The sequence below is a fragment of the Anguilla anguilla genome, chromosome 17 (genome assembly GCF_013347855.1).
Source record: "Anguilla anguilla isolate fAngAng1 chromosome 17, fAngAng1.pri, whole genome shotgun sequence".
Lineage (NCBI taxonomy): Eukaryota > Metazoa > Chordata > Actinopteri > Anguilliformes > Anguillidae > Anguilla > Anguilla anguilla.
The window spans coordinates 3,174,089-3,189,210 of record NC_049217.1 but is presented as its reverse complement, the minus strand read 5'-3'; the positions used below and the strand labels follow the sequence as shown (position 1 = coordinate 3,189,210).

Below are 15,122 nucleotides of genomic sequence, written 5' to 3'. Positions count from 1 at the left end.
TGGGATGTTTTCAGCCTCAGTAACTTCCAGTTCCACGGAATCTCCACTGATGTCTTTACCTGTGGTGCATTTGTTTGTCATATCTGTAAACAACTATTTCTTTGTGTCTGTTTAATTTTTCATGTCCCTCTAAATAAATTAAATATGGCTTTTGGTCAGGGGCCCAAATGGCCATTAAGGAGCCATTTTCTTCAAATGTGAACCTTAAATCCATAGCTTGCACAACTCATTACAACATACATACAATTCAGGCTCCGTCTGAAATTTCTCTCACCACAATGTGCGTCTTGTTGTCTGGCAGGGTATCAATGGCCAGGCCTTCCCCGAGCTGCCGCTGGTCCCTGCGGGTCCTCCTCACCTCCAGGGGGCGCTCTCCCCTCCATGGCAACAGGCCGTACAGCGCATCTGCCCGACATACCACACAGAGATCAGCACCTGTAACACTGGCCCGTACCAACTCACTGAAGCCCACAGGAAAAGACCCAACAATAATGCACATTCTTACCCAGTGCAGTATAGCCATTATGGGGAAAAATGAACAGACAGATGGGATTAGTGAGCAGACTGTTGGAAAGCTGCAGCACATTGGTTAAATAACGCTTCAGGGCATAGGAGAGGCATGCTGGTATAAGGGGTGGGGACCTGGACTTATAACTCAGAGGTTGCAGGTTCAATTCCTGGGAGAAGTACTGCCCTTGAGCAAAGTACTTAGCCCAAACTGCTGCAGTAAATATCCAGTTGCATAAATGGATGTATAAAAGAAATGTGAGTTTCTAGTTTAAGTCCCTCTAAATAAGAGCATCTTCTGGGTGAATATAAATATAATATAAATGTAGGACATGAAACGGGGGAAATTCTGAACATTAACACCGTCATTCTTGAAATAATTCATTTTGAACACGAACACACACACACACCTACTGCTGCAATCAGTGCAATCGGACACATCCAGCCAGTGAGAATGAGACATGTTTAGCAGCGTGGAGTGAATCCATCGGCTGCTCCAGGAAGTGGTCCTCTTAGCCGAGCCCCACAGCCATTAGCACATTTTGCAAGGCCACATCAGAGACAGCCTCATCTTCTCTTTTCACTGTAAGCTTATCACGCCGTGCCGGGCTCAGCGGAGTGAGATAGCGCTTAAGAACACCGTGGCCAGACTCTCTCTCTGCTCTCACAGACCTGGCAACCTGCAGAGAATGACAAAGATTCACCCCCCCCCCCCCCCACACCCCCCTGAAGGAACATGACATCCATTTTGTGTTCACTGCTCTTGTGCCATTTGCCCAGAGGGACATTCTGTGCCCACCGGATAGTTTGGCCGACAAATGACTGTTCATTTTGTACTTTTTAATTGTCTGAAAGAAAATGAGCTTACTTGTGAACACAGTAGTCTGTCTGTACAAAAATATTGACCAGTCTGATTTCGTTGCAATGGTTAATCCAGGGGTTCCCAAATTGGGAACACAATGATTGGTTGGTTCAAGCCAGTGAGTAGCAGAGAGCATATAGTAGCACCCCCCACTTAAAGCCTGGTGAGACCTCACGGTGCCATAACTACTGGGGCCTAATCAATGATTTCAACTTCCGACCTCGGTGTCAGAACTGCAGCATTCATCCGTCAGGAGGATGCTCCTGTTCACTACGTTTCTCCTTCATAACTTTCTTTTCCCAAACTCTGTTTCTGCCTTTCACGAACACAGAAGAAACAAACAAACAAAGTGAACCGCAGTCATGTAAGCTATGGCGCCAAACTCAATTTCCTGTAAGGCAGACACAGCAGGGAGGACCCCGAGACAATGTCTGGCCTCAGTTTTGTTGTCAAACAAATAAAAACACTTTAAAACAATGGGGAAGCATGCCAGGTTGCTATATGTCAGCCATCTTGCTTTTTCCTATGATGTAAACTGCATTTCCCAGATGGCTTTGCATTTTCATTTTCATTCTCTTTAGCTGGACCCAGGCGACCATCCCCTTCACAGTCAGCTGAAAACCCCCTGAACTCCACTCTCAGCTCTTCCTCAGCCATAATGCTTGGCAGAGACTGTGTGAGGTGGGCTGTCAATCAACTGGGCCAATTCCACAATGCCAGCCCCATCAGTGAAGCACTCAGAAAGGTGCTGCACTAAAATAGAGATGCTGATAATATGGCTAAATGATAATAAATATAGATATTATAATATAGATAAATTAATAATAATGAGGAACATTTTTTTTCCAGAACTGGAATATACTTAGCACTAGAGTTAATCTTTGATCATGGCATAACAAAGGCTCTTTATCATTATTGAGTGAGCGATGTTTCCCATGTCTCGGGTTTAGTCCAGCTCATCCATCATTCAAACAAATACTGCATGGCCCCCTGTTCTTATTTCCTAGGAAACGGGCTTTCAGAGTGGAAATAATGAAGACGCGCACTAATTAGTCCTGCAAAGGAACATGCGAGTGGGATAGCTGCCAGGGCACTAATCTACTGCTGCTTGCTAAGTCACAAAGCAGCAGCATGTTCTTAGTGGAGAGAGTGGCTTCCATCTGAAACTTGATCAATAATGTATTGAGGAGGTCCAAATTAAAAAAGCGGAAATGTCCTTGTATATATTTAGAATTTCCTGTCAATCTGAGTGCTATCCTAACATTGGCCTTACACACCGACTGAAGCATAAATTAAGCTGTTTTTTCCCCCCTGTCCTTTTCAAGTTGAAAATAAAATGTGGACGGGACAGGGACATGACAACAGTGAAAAAAAAAATTTTTTTTAAACCATGAGTGCCTGATCAAACAAACAAGTTGGGCTACTTGTGTGTACGGAACCCTTCGCCAAATGAAATGTGTGGCATATGTATCTTTCACGTGTATTTTCAATGCCCTCACCATGCAATGATGCCATGCATCAAGAGATATGGCCAAAAGAATATAAACACCATATGTATTTGGCCATTAATATCATTGAAAATTTTATTTGCAAGATAAATTTAGCTGCCTTACTATATCTCATAAAAAACACGTTTTCAACGTACAAAAATGCCAAGTTACTAAAAAGTATTGATATCAAAATGACGCCAAGTTACGATACTACAAACAATATAGGCTATCTTGCCTCACCGAAATGACATAAGATGTATCTCAAAGCAATGCTACCCAATATTTCCTCAGTTCTTTCAAGTCACTTGGCCCTGTGTTTTCTAATCTTACCATTTCACAATGTCATGCAAACTTTCTGTCAGATCAAAGAGACAAATATTTCGAATTGCCTCATGGAACACATTGAACATTGTACATTGTACATTGAAATTAATGTATAAATTCATTAATGTACAGAACTGCTGCTGAGCAACGACAGGAAGCACATTTCTCCAGAAAACATGTTTATACTTGCTTCTGAACTGAATTTGAGTACATGTGCAAGTTATTGTATATTTGCTACGTACAATAAATAGCCTACTGCATGTAAAACACATATTGTACATACATACATAGAGAACTTCTTTATCCGCATGGGGACATTTCCCTGGCAGCATCTTACATTCACATTCACGAACACACTTGTACCAAGAAACATACTATCATTCACGCAACAGAAAGCCTGGGCAGCGAAATACATAGGCCTACATACCAATACAAATTGGACATACACACCTATTCAATCAATCTTGACTGTGAGAGAGCCATCCACACATATATTTGCCCTGTTCATGTAGTGCATGCTTATACACAGGGCCAAGTGACTTGAAAGAACTGAGGAAATATTGGGTAGCATTGCTTTGAGATACATCTTATGTCATTTCGGTGAGGCAAGATAGCCTATATTGTTTGTAGTATCGTAACTTGGCGTCATTTTGATATCAATACTTTTTAGTAACTTGGCATTTTTGTACGTTGAAAACGTGTTTTTTATGAGATATCAGTTCTTTTTGCAAAGCGTTTTATTATGAGAGTGAGAAATGCGACCCTGCAAGAAACGGTTGTGGATTATGGCTATCGTTGTGTGAATCTGTACAGTCTGATGAGCGTGTACCGTTCAGCAGTTTCGGTTTGCTATATATGTAAAACAGTGGCTGTGAGAAAGGATGCAGTGGCGTAAGCGTAAACGCATCAGAAACGCAGATGGACTATGGTATGTACTCACGGATTTGACGTCCATCCAACGAGCCTTGACTGACAAAGTAATCAACACGCCCGTAGAATTATAACTCCCTAGGTCGCAACTTGTGTAGCCTTCTGTCCTGCTCCGTTGTCTGTTATTTCGTGGAGATGCACTATTAGTGTTTGTAAGGTTTATCCTTCTGTCCTGCTCCATTGTCTGTTATTTCGTGGAGATGCACTTTTAGTGTTTGTAAGGTTTATAAGGCATTTTGATAGGCTAATCTGCAGGTAGGAATTCTCTTCGCCGTTTTGCTAAACTAGAACCGGAAAACATGATAGTGGAGAATAGGAGCAGACGCATATGTCCCAGCAGGCTTTGCATATGAGAGAATAACAACAGTGTGAGAGAAATTAAAATGAAATTACGAAATTCCGTAGTTGAAACAATATGTTTTTAGCAGAATGGGCATGTAGGTGAAGGTTAACATGATCACGGAGTATAGTGCGAAGTAAATGGAGTGACCATGAGCGAGCTTATATTCCTTATCAAATGGTATATATAACAGTCGGTATTGAATGTTGGTTGTTGAAGTGGAGGGTCAAATAACATTGCACACATTATTTGCCTGTAATATAATCTATTGCACGAATGTGTTTTTCTCATGTTCAGTGCTAGTAGTTATACTTATGAGTGAATCATGATTTTAAATGTAATGTTTTAATGTGGAGTTGCAGAACGTACATACGTAGTAATTGTGTGTAGCCTATGTGGCTAGATAGAGAACAGGGTGAGGTAACAGGAATGTAGAAACGTGGCATTTGCTGATATTAAGGTTTTGTACGGTAGCCAAGTGAAGAAATATAGTTAGTAGAAATGGCACAGTGGTGAACTGGTGTAACTTTTAAATAAAAAGAATACATTTGCGTCATGAAATGCATATGGGTGGCCGTGAGTGAGTGAGGTTTACCAGTGTGTGACTTCGTTAGCTAATGCCATAGCTATGCAATGCGTGAAATATCATTAGCGAACCTGCCGGTGGTTTTAAAGAAGAACACAAGCCAGTAAGCACAGAAGAGCTTCCGTTGAATCCATATGGTTTAGCAATATTGTAGCCGGTCAATAACTGAACGTACAGACGGTAAGTCATAATGCATATATCTTAGCAATATTGTAGCCGGTTAATAACTGAACGGTGAACGGCGGGTAGAAATGGTGCAAAAGCAATTATTAAGAAGTAGTAGACAATTATTAGTGAGGGTCGAAGCAAGTTAAAGAAACGTGTTCCAAGCTGGGCTTGAACATACGACCCAGTGTTCCCAAGCCTGTAACCTTACCCACTAGGCCACGGATGGATTAGCTGTTCAAACTGCGGAGTTGCAGAATGTACATAAGTAGTAATTGTTTGTAGCGTATGTGGCTAGATAGAGAACAGAGCGAGGTAACATGAATGTAGAAATAGAAACGTGGCGTTTGCTGATATGAAAGTTTTGTACGGTAGCCAAGTGAAGCAATATAGTTAATAGAAATGGCACAGTGGTGAACTGGTGTAACTTTTTAATGAAAGGAATACATTTGCCGTGACTTCGTTAGCTAATGCCATAGCTATGCAATGCGTGAAATATAATTAGCAAACCTGCCGGTGGTTTTAAAGAACACAGGCCAGTAAGCACAGAAGAGCTCCCGTTGAATCCATGTGGCTTAGCAATATTGTAGCCGGTTAATAACTGAACGGTGAACGGCGGGTAAATATGGTGCAAAAGCAATAATTGATAAGTAGGCTAGTAGACAATTATTAGTGAGGGTTGAAGCAGGTTGAAGAAAGGTGTTCCAAGCTGGGCTTGAACCTACGACCCCATGTTCCCAAGACTGTAACCTTACCCACTAGGCCACAGGCGGACTAGCTGTTTGAACGGGAAATGTTTCAGAATAAAAATGTATGGGTATTTTGCGTGTGTATGCGCGTTTTTGATTGGGTCGTGTAGGGCAGATTTGGCTGGTGTCAGTGAAATGTCCAATGGGGAGACATGTTGTTAGTGGGATAGGCGGCAGGAAAAATAAGAATGAGAAGAAGAAGAAAGAGAAGAAGAAGAAGAAGAAGAAGAAGGAGAAAACGCAAAATCCCCTTAGTTTGGGGCTTTATTGTGTGGACATGTGAAGTTGTTTATGAATTCTGTCTGTTGAAATGGGGTCAGAATGTACAGAATTTAATGTTTTTAAGGGCTGAGTGTCTGTGGCTGTTGTGGTTATTTCTGTGGGGAACCCTGAAAAGTGCCAAACTCTCGGTGCTGTATAGGTATGGGGGCATGCCCCCGCCAAGGCGTAACTTGGCGCGATGGCATACCTGCCATCCCAATCACACTCTTCGCCACAAGTACAAGATGACGTAAATTGTGTACGCGCACGTATTGGATGTTTTACGGACAGTAGAAGTGACGTCAAATCCACTATAAAATCGTCGCCCAGAGGCGCTCTGCTCGTAGAGTAACTTTCTAACCCTAAGTATTTTTTTTTACTTTCTCGTTGACATGGTTGCTGTTTTGTCTCTTGCTTTCAGGAACCTCACGGGAAGCTTTGGGCGTATTGACGGAATCCACGAAAAAAAGTCTAGAGGCTTACTCTGCTGTGCTCTGTCACGCGGTGAAGCGTGCCATGGCTGCGGACAGCTCGGCTGCCGCTAAGAGTTCGTCTCTGAGGCCGTGGCACTGCTTCCTGGGTAATGTAAAACTGAGTAGATTAAACTGAATTCTGCTTTACCTTTTGCGAATCCTTCCCAATGGGCTCGCAAGAAAACCAGCGTTCAAACAAACAAAAATCAAAGTATGTACATATGTTTTGGTCTAACCTTGGTTAACAAATGTTGTGTTCGTTTAGCTTTTTAACGCGCGTTAGTCTGAGAATTTGTCAACCGAAGTAGCTAACTTAATTAAATTGCTTAACATTTTTAAGGCGGCAAAGTTCACTCCTATACGAGTTTAGTGCGCTTTTTTGAAAGTAATTTAACACGTAACCGTATAGGCCCAAAGTTTGTTTCCAGATAATGATTTGAGAACATATTGCCCATTCATTTAGTAATTTTCACATTTAGACGTTCTCAAACGTGACGTATTGAAGAAATTGTGCACTTTATTTACCAATTGTATTTAAAAATGAGTGCAGGATAATAAACTGGTTCCTATACATTCCTTAATTGTTATGAAATGCCGTTTGGTATCGATAGCTTTTCTATCCACGTGTACACATTTTAGGTGCTAGCTAGCTATCGGATTCTGGGATTTCAGGTCCATTTGGCTAATTTTACTTATTGTGAATTGGCTTTGCGCAGCATTCTTTAACTTTTGCACATCTGAAATAACACGCTGCTTATTTGCTCTGGTTATCTGCTGTAAGGTGTGAGAACCGAACTGGGGAGATATTTCACGTAGCAGGATTACTGAATTGGCTGGATAATTTCGCTGAGTAAAACGCGGTACCCTCCCAAATCTGGACCATGGACTGAAGTAGAAAGCTGTTCTGGGTTTTACTCGGTGCAGTTATCCAGCTAATTGAATACTTTTGCTTTGTGAAATACCCACTGTATTTAAAGAGCAACAGATTCAATGTACACTGATTCTGACCCTACTGCGTGTGCACGGCAGAGGGAATTGTACCGTCGGGCCCTTTTAAAATTGGGACTGCAGGTAGGCCATCTCTAACTGCCTTGGTGAGCCATGAATGACCTATACAGCACTGAGAGTTCTGCACTTTTCAGTGTGTCCTACAAAAATAACCACAATGACCACAAACTATCCCTTAAGAACATTATCATCTGTACCTTCTGGTCTTGTATGAACTCACAGAATTCAGATACAACTTCACGCATCCACACGAAAGCCACATACTTTGGGTTTTCTCCTTTTTCCTGCAGATTTAAATGACAAATGCTCCAGTCTCACCCTTGTACATTTAGCTACATCTACCAATAAGAATTTGATGTAGTTTGATTAAAGTAGCCAATTGCAGATACTCATGGACATAAGTGCACATGTGATGCTATTTCAGCCAATAAAACATGTTTTTAAGAACTTACTAGTTGCCATCTTTGTTTTGTTTTGTGTGGAAGCTAGTTGTTTGTTTTGGGGTCAGAAAGTATTTGTGAGCACAATTTTCTATATTAAAAAAAAAGTCTACAATGAAAATGCATTTTATTCATGATGATCATGAAAATGCACTTTTTGTACGTCGCTTTGGATAAAAGCGTCTGCTAAATGAATGTAATGTAATGTTCTTTTTTTAATACAAAAAAAAAAAAATTACTCAATGATCCTGAATTTTTTTTTCAGGTGTTGACATTGTTAATTGCCAGTTGTGAACTACACCCATTTCTGGCAGTCTGACTACTGTTTAAATCATTGAGAATGTTTTCTCTACTTTATGCAGCCTCATCATAGTGCTGGGCTAAATAAAAAACCTGCAGCCACACCAGCCCTTTTCGGATAAGATTGGACACCTAATCAGCAGACACCGGGGCCTTCCAGGACTGGAGTTTGACACCTGCTTTGCATGCAGTTTAACGGACTGACTTTCAGGTATCTGTTCAACCAGTAGGGGTCACTGGTGTGTGAAGAGGCACTGTCCTCCCAGGCAGCATTAGAGCTTGCCACATTTGGCGCTGGTTTGATCTTCACCATCATCTCGGTTGTATGCCGCTTACTCAAAAGCAACATGTAAACAACAGCAGAAGAGGGAGATGACAGACATGCACATATGTGTATGTCACTCACTGCCTCTGCTTGCACACCCTCCAAATAGGAGTAAGCTTATGTGAAAGATTGTTGCAGAATGTAGCATCAGACTCCCACAGATTACCAGCAAGAGATAAACGTCCTCCCTTTCGCAAGAGCACTCCTGCAGTACCTTGTGGCCAGTAATAACAGTCATTGTCTCACGGGCGATCCCATCTGAGGAGTGCACACGAGCTGGGGCTGTTCTGAGTGAACATGTTCTCTTAGGTGAACAACAGCAAAATGTGTTCCACCTTAAACACAGCCCTGGTCACCTCACTTGTGCTGAACTGTGGTGTTAAAGGTACCATCAGATAACCAGTCGAAGATGAGCTGGACCAGGAGCTCAGCATTAGAGCATTGGCTATCCAAATAATGTCACTCAGTCATATCAAGGAAAACATATTACATTGGCTTGTTTGTGCATGTTTTATAATATATATATATACGCCCTGCTAAAATAGAATACTATGTTACATTAAGTGGAGAGAATCATAATCTGGAGCCTGCAAAGATCTTCACAGCAGTAAAGCTGCCTAACCAGTTGACTACATGGAGGAAACATAAGGAAATGACAGAAGGGATGTGGGGGGAGAGATGTCAGACAAAGAGAGATGTATGACGTTACCGAGGCTAGGGAGCGATGAAGAGGGTGGGGTGGGGTGGGGTAATAACTCCATCTCACTGCAGGAGCGCACAGCCGTGTCCCCTGTGATATTCATGAGTTGTGTGCTGTCATTCGGAGTAATAGGAAGTGAGGGGGATGGTTTATTGGTGTCGTCTTCTGGTCATTTGTGATCAACTCAGGGATGTGTCATACAAGTGCATTACAGAGATTATTTTCCGCACAGAATACTACCCACAATCCCCCACAGCCTGGGTCTTTCAGAGATTTTCTCCGCCATTAGACATGACAGTCGTTACTGTGTGTAGGCGCCAGTGGGTGTGTGTGCATATGCTTGCGGTTGTGTGTGTGTATATGTGTGGGTATCAATGTGCATGCATGCATGTGTGTATGTGAATGGGTGGGTGGGTGAGTGTGTGTGCATGCGTGTGTGTATGTGGGTGGGTGAGTTTGTGTGCAAACGTGTGTGTATGTGAATGGGTGGGTGGGTGGGTGTGCATGCGTGTGTCTGCATGTGTGTGTGCATGTGGGTGAGTGTGTGTGCATGCGTGTGTGTATGTGGATGGGTGGGTGGGTGGGTGTGCATGCGTGTGTGTGTATGTGGATGAGTGGGTGGGTGGGTATATGTGCACGCCTGTGTGTGTGTATGCGTGTGTATGTGTGTCGGGTCCAGACAAACACACCAAGTCGTGAGCCCCAGGCCAGAGCTCTAGTCATCTCGCACACAGAGAGCCCTGTTTATCCCCCGGTGTATCTCACCAGTACACTGGGCTGGCACCAGGGTAACCGTACTGGATTTAAACCGGGCTGCCCCGCATGGTAAACCAGGCACACCGCACTACCCAAAATTTACAGACGCTCGGCAAGCATGCAAAGTTACAGGCAAGGCTTCTGTTTTCACACAATAAACAATCTAAGAATTAACAGCCCTTTTTATTTTCAGAATAATATTATGTTTCAGCATGTTTATACTTTAAGTCTTCCTAATAATAAGTTTGAAAATATAAACATTAATTTCAGAAAATTTAGCCAATCAGTTTGAGGAGAAATTGACCAATCAGGCTCAGGTTTGCACATGACAGGGCATGGCCCAGGCTAATGGCAAAATGCCCTCAAGCAAAATGACCAATGAAATCAGCCCTGAAAAAAAGCAAATGATGAAATGGTGGAAAGTCTTACTTTCAACACCACAGGCACCGCCATTCATCCGGCGAGTAACCCAAATGTATATCTGCACTTTTACGAGATTTTATTTTTGAAAAAGAAGCGTAAAAACCCACGAGCGCGATCAGACGGGCGTGAAAAGGGCTCGGTCCGTAAATAGCTGGGAAAAAACAGCGGGCTGGAGGATGAGAAGGGGAGGAGAGACGGCAAGCGAAGAACACTCCGTTATGTTCACACGCGTGCTCTCTCTCGTAAGGTCGCAACGGGGACCCGTCGACCCGCCCCCCGTTCGTCCCAAATTAGTTGCAGGCCTCCGGTCCGCGATGTGTGTGTTTCTGCATCGCGCATTAATTCCCCCGTCGGCTCTGCAAAGCCGGCCTCTCCGCAGAGCTTCCTCCTGCTGTTCTGGTCATGGAACGGGTTTCAACAGGAAATCATTGGACCGTCATAAAAGCGAGGAAAACGGGAACATGTGTCCGTGGTTAAAAAAAAGAAAAACGGCGAACTGAACAAAAGGACTCGACGCTGTCGATCTGTCCCAGATGACCCAGAAGAGCTCCGAGTTTGGTGGCCTCGTGGAGCGAGGGGCCCTGTCCCGTCCCCAGATAAATTAGGCAGGGCCTAGCGCAGACCCGTCCATGTGCCTGAAAACATACACTCTCAGAAGAAAGGGTTCTAAAAGGCCCCTCTGTGTCTCCGTAGAGCAGGGAGGGGAATTCTGGTCCTGGAGGGCTGTTGTGTACGCAGGTTTCTGTTCCCACCGATTATCCTGGCTAAATGAGCTAATTGGTTGTATACACCAGCACTGATTCACTCTAACCTAAGAGTGAATCAGTGCTGGTATATACAACCAATTAGCTTGTGAAATGTTTTGCTATATACCAACACTGATTCACTCTAACCTAAGAGTGAATCAGTGCTGGTATATACAACCAATTAGCTTGTGAAATGTTTTGCTATATACCAACACTGATTCACTCTAACCTAAGAGTGAACCAGTGTTGGTATATAGCAAAACATTTCACATAGGGACACAAGAACAGACTTCAGCTGTCATTCGTGTGGTCATGAAGAAATGTGGTTAAAATGTCAGATGGCATAATTAAGGCTAAAGTTGGCATGAAAACCAGAAACAGATATAGCCCTGGCTGCCCACGTCTGCCTATCTCGTGCGAGGGTTCTTTGTTGCGCAAAATGGTTCAATCTGGGAGCTTTCCCACATTTCACACCAGCCATAGAGGGTTTTACAAAAAAAACCAAAAAGGGTTTCCCAACGGAGACAAGCCAAAGAACCGTTTTTTTTTCCTGGGAGTGTACCCACAGTTCTCATCACCCTACACCAGAATTCAGCTCAGTCGCTTGTGAAATGGGGATCTCCTGTCGGGGGACTGCACCGCAGCTAAACTGTCTGGAGGCTGGGCGGAGCAGGACAAACGCTCTCACACAACGACAAACACACCGTAAACTCAAAACGCCCTCCCCGTCACACACACACACAAAAGGAAACATACACACAAAGAGGGACTCCTCTATGACGGCCTGGCACGAGAGAACGTTTTGTTGGGATAAACTGCGGCATGGATGTCTGTGGTCGAGTCCCCGCTGGGGAGGAGCCCGCAAATGCGACTGCTTGAACCCACGCGTCCACGGCGAGCGGCACGGCACTGACGGACCACAAAACCACGCCCAGCTGGAAAACCTGGAGCCGGCTGCGCACAAGGGTGTGTCGCACGGTTACGCGAATACACCAGAATACACTGCAGCTGCCCGCATTTCCCTTAGCCCGACTTTACTGGACTTTAGAATGTCAGTTCCCAGTTTTGTGGGACTTGTGTTACAGAATTGAGCATTGTGCACATAGACATGGTTGTCTATCTATTTGTGTTTGTTTGTTTGTTTTTGCAAAAGATAGATGACAGATCTAATCAATCTTGGCTACATTCAGTAGAATAGTTAATTCAATGTGACAGCCCCAGAGAACACTGTTAATGCTGCTTCTTCCCTGTAGGGGGCAGCACAAAATGACACTCCTCTGTACTGACAGGCTTGGATCTCACTAGTTGCATTTTCAGTCTGGCCGGCCAATTTGAGCTAAAAAAGCTCAAGGTAGTTCAGTCCTGAAGCTTTGGGTCAAAGACCACCAGCCTGACTTTTGGCCACTGGTGGGCCTCAGAGGTGACAGTGGCACTCTAAACCTCACCCACGCAACCTCTCCATGGTGTTGTTCAGTCTCATTGAAAAACAGCCACAAAAATGTGTGTCCCCTCCATACTCTTTTTACGGTGACCACACCTCTTTCCCCAGGCTGGCCCAAGTTGAGGACCAAGGACATTAGAAAGACCAAACGTTCTGACTTGAGGCACATATGAAGGCACCAGCAAGGCACCACCCAAAGCTGGGATAAAATGAGGAACATCTTAAATTTACCTCTGTTACCCAAGTCAACAGGGCAGGACCGTCAGTAGCAAATGCCTTTGAGAGCATGCTCCGTACTCAGTTCTGACAAGGGCCACGCGTGGCAAAATACACTAACATTAATTTTGTTCCAAAATGCAAAAACGCCTCCCAAATAAACATATCTGGAAACTGAAATCAAAATGGCGGAGGCCGAGGTTGCAGATCCCACAGTGGTAGAAAATCACTGGCAAATCAACCCACACTACATATGAAAAACACACACGCAAATACACTGCATTTCAAATACATGTGTTTGGCACACTTCTCTGCTTGCATGTGGCCCACTCTGGCTGGGTGGGGCTGTAGTGGGCCGATGGAGGGGGGTGGGGGGTGGCTGGGGGCTTGTACTCTGCGCGCGGAGAAGTGTGAGGGTGGGGCTGTTGTAGCCAGATTGGGTGTGGGGTGTGGTTGGGGGCTGGCGCTCTGTGCGTGGAGGAGTGTGAGGGTGGTGGAATCTGTGTGCCTCTGCAGCCGACAGCAGATCACAGCAGCCCCCAGATTAAAGGGCGGGAGTTTGGGAAATGCACCCTCGGCCGCCCCTTCTGTAAACCTCCTCGCAGAAACTTCTCTCTTGTGGCTTCGCCCGGGACCCAGCTAGAGACGGAAATAAACAGAGCTCAGGTGTGTTATTTGGTAAAAACTTACATTTGCGCTCCCGTTAAAAGAATCCTCTCTCCTCTTTCATTTCTGTCAGATGTGTACAGTACAAAGACAGCTAGAAGGAGAAGGAGACTTATTAGATCCAGAATGCCATGGTTTTTGTTGTCTTGCGAACTGTTGCAGCATGCCTGGAATTGATACTCACAGGACTTAACCCAGATTGTCAACAGACATCTGAATAACAAACTCTGCTGTCATCTGTCTGTATTAGAGGAAAGCCAGATTGAACTTCCCTTTCTCATTAGAGGAAGCAAAATATCGGTTTAGTCAAACTCAGCCTCTTTCAAATGGGTTTTTTTGTTTGTTTATTCATTCCCAAACTTACCCAGTCATATTTGTACACCTTTCCCATAACGGATAGATCCTCTGACAGTTCGGGTGGGACTCAGACCGTGGAACTGTAGAAGAACTAGAAAGGAAATGGGGTCGCATGGCTCCATTCAACCTTATTCAGTTTGGTACCTCCACAAACCACCTCAAGATGGCCGCCAGGGCCCGGAAATGCAACAACCGACGAGTTCTGCCAATTTATTTCCCACGAGTGTTCTACAGTTAATTGAATTCGCTCACGGCCCAATTTAGGTGCCAAGAGCTTGTGCTATGGTAATCAATACAAACAGGCAATGACATTTAGCTTTTTTCCCCCAGAAGATAAAAAAGTTTCTCAGCTGAACCGATGGCACTCCCAGCCAGAGGCCTGCTGTGCTGCACGCAGGCATTATGGCAGTGTTCAGGAGGAAGCGCTACATCGATCAGGGACGGACTACGGATGATGCGACTGTGCGAGGATAATCCCGCAGAGTCAAGTCAGCATCACCTCAGGTTCACGTCCAGTCACTGACAGGACACAGAAAAGCGCCCTCCACCTCAAGACAGGACCGAATCGCTTTGACTGTGATCCACAGCGAGATTAGGAGGTTTAGATCCACTTGAGATCTACCCGCTTAAACCGGACACGAAGGGGCCTCTAGTGGCGCAGCCCGTAGAGCGCTATCCACACGCTCAGTGTGAGCCGCGACGTTGAATCCAACCGCTGACCTTCGTCACACACCTCTCTCCCCTCCTAATTCTCCCTGTCTCTCTACACTGTTCTATCAAATAAAGCTGAAGAAAAACGGACACAAACGGCTCTGCAAGTCGCGCTCCAGGCGGGAGAAGAGCACAGTCTTAGCCAGAACACACCCAGGGAGGCTGTGGGAAACTGGAGCAGAATGGTGAGCCAAGGACTCAAGAACCGGATCCATCTGAACCAGAGAGGCAGCCCACCGCTCCCCTAAAACCCGCTTTAACTCCCCACCGCAGAGGAACATCGGAAGAGCGGACGTGCGCTCCACAAGGAGAGCGTTTGCAGCGAACCACTGTACGTCCCAATAAA

At 44.6% G+C, this 15,122-nt stretch overlaps 1 protein-coding gene across 1 annotated transcript in view; it reads right to left on the bottom strand.

Moving 5' to 3' along the window:
• The window catches only part of LOC118216074 (plexin domain-containing protein 1-like), a 31,015-nt gene that overhangs the window by 11,538 nt on the left and 4,355 nt on the right, over window positions 1-15,122 (bottom strand). Inside the window, exon 2 of the mRNA XM_035397092.1 lies at window positions 275-405. Within this exon, the coding sequence (XP_035252983.1) occupies window positions 275-405 (131 nt within the window). The remainder of the gene's footprint in view (window positions 1-274; window positions 406-15,122) is intronic.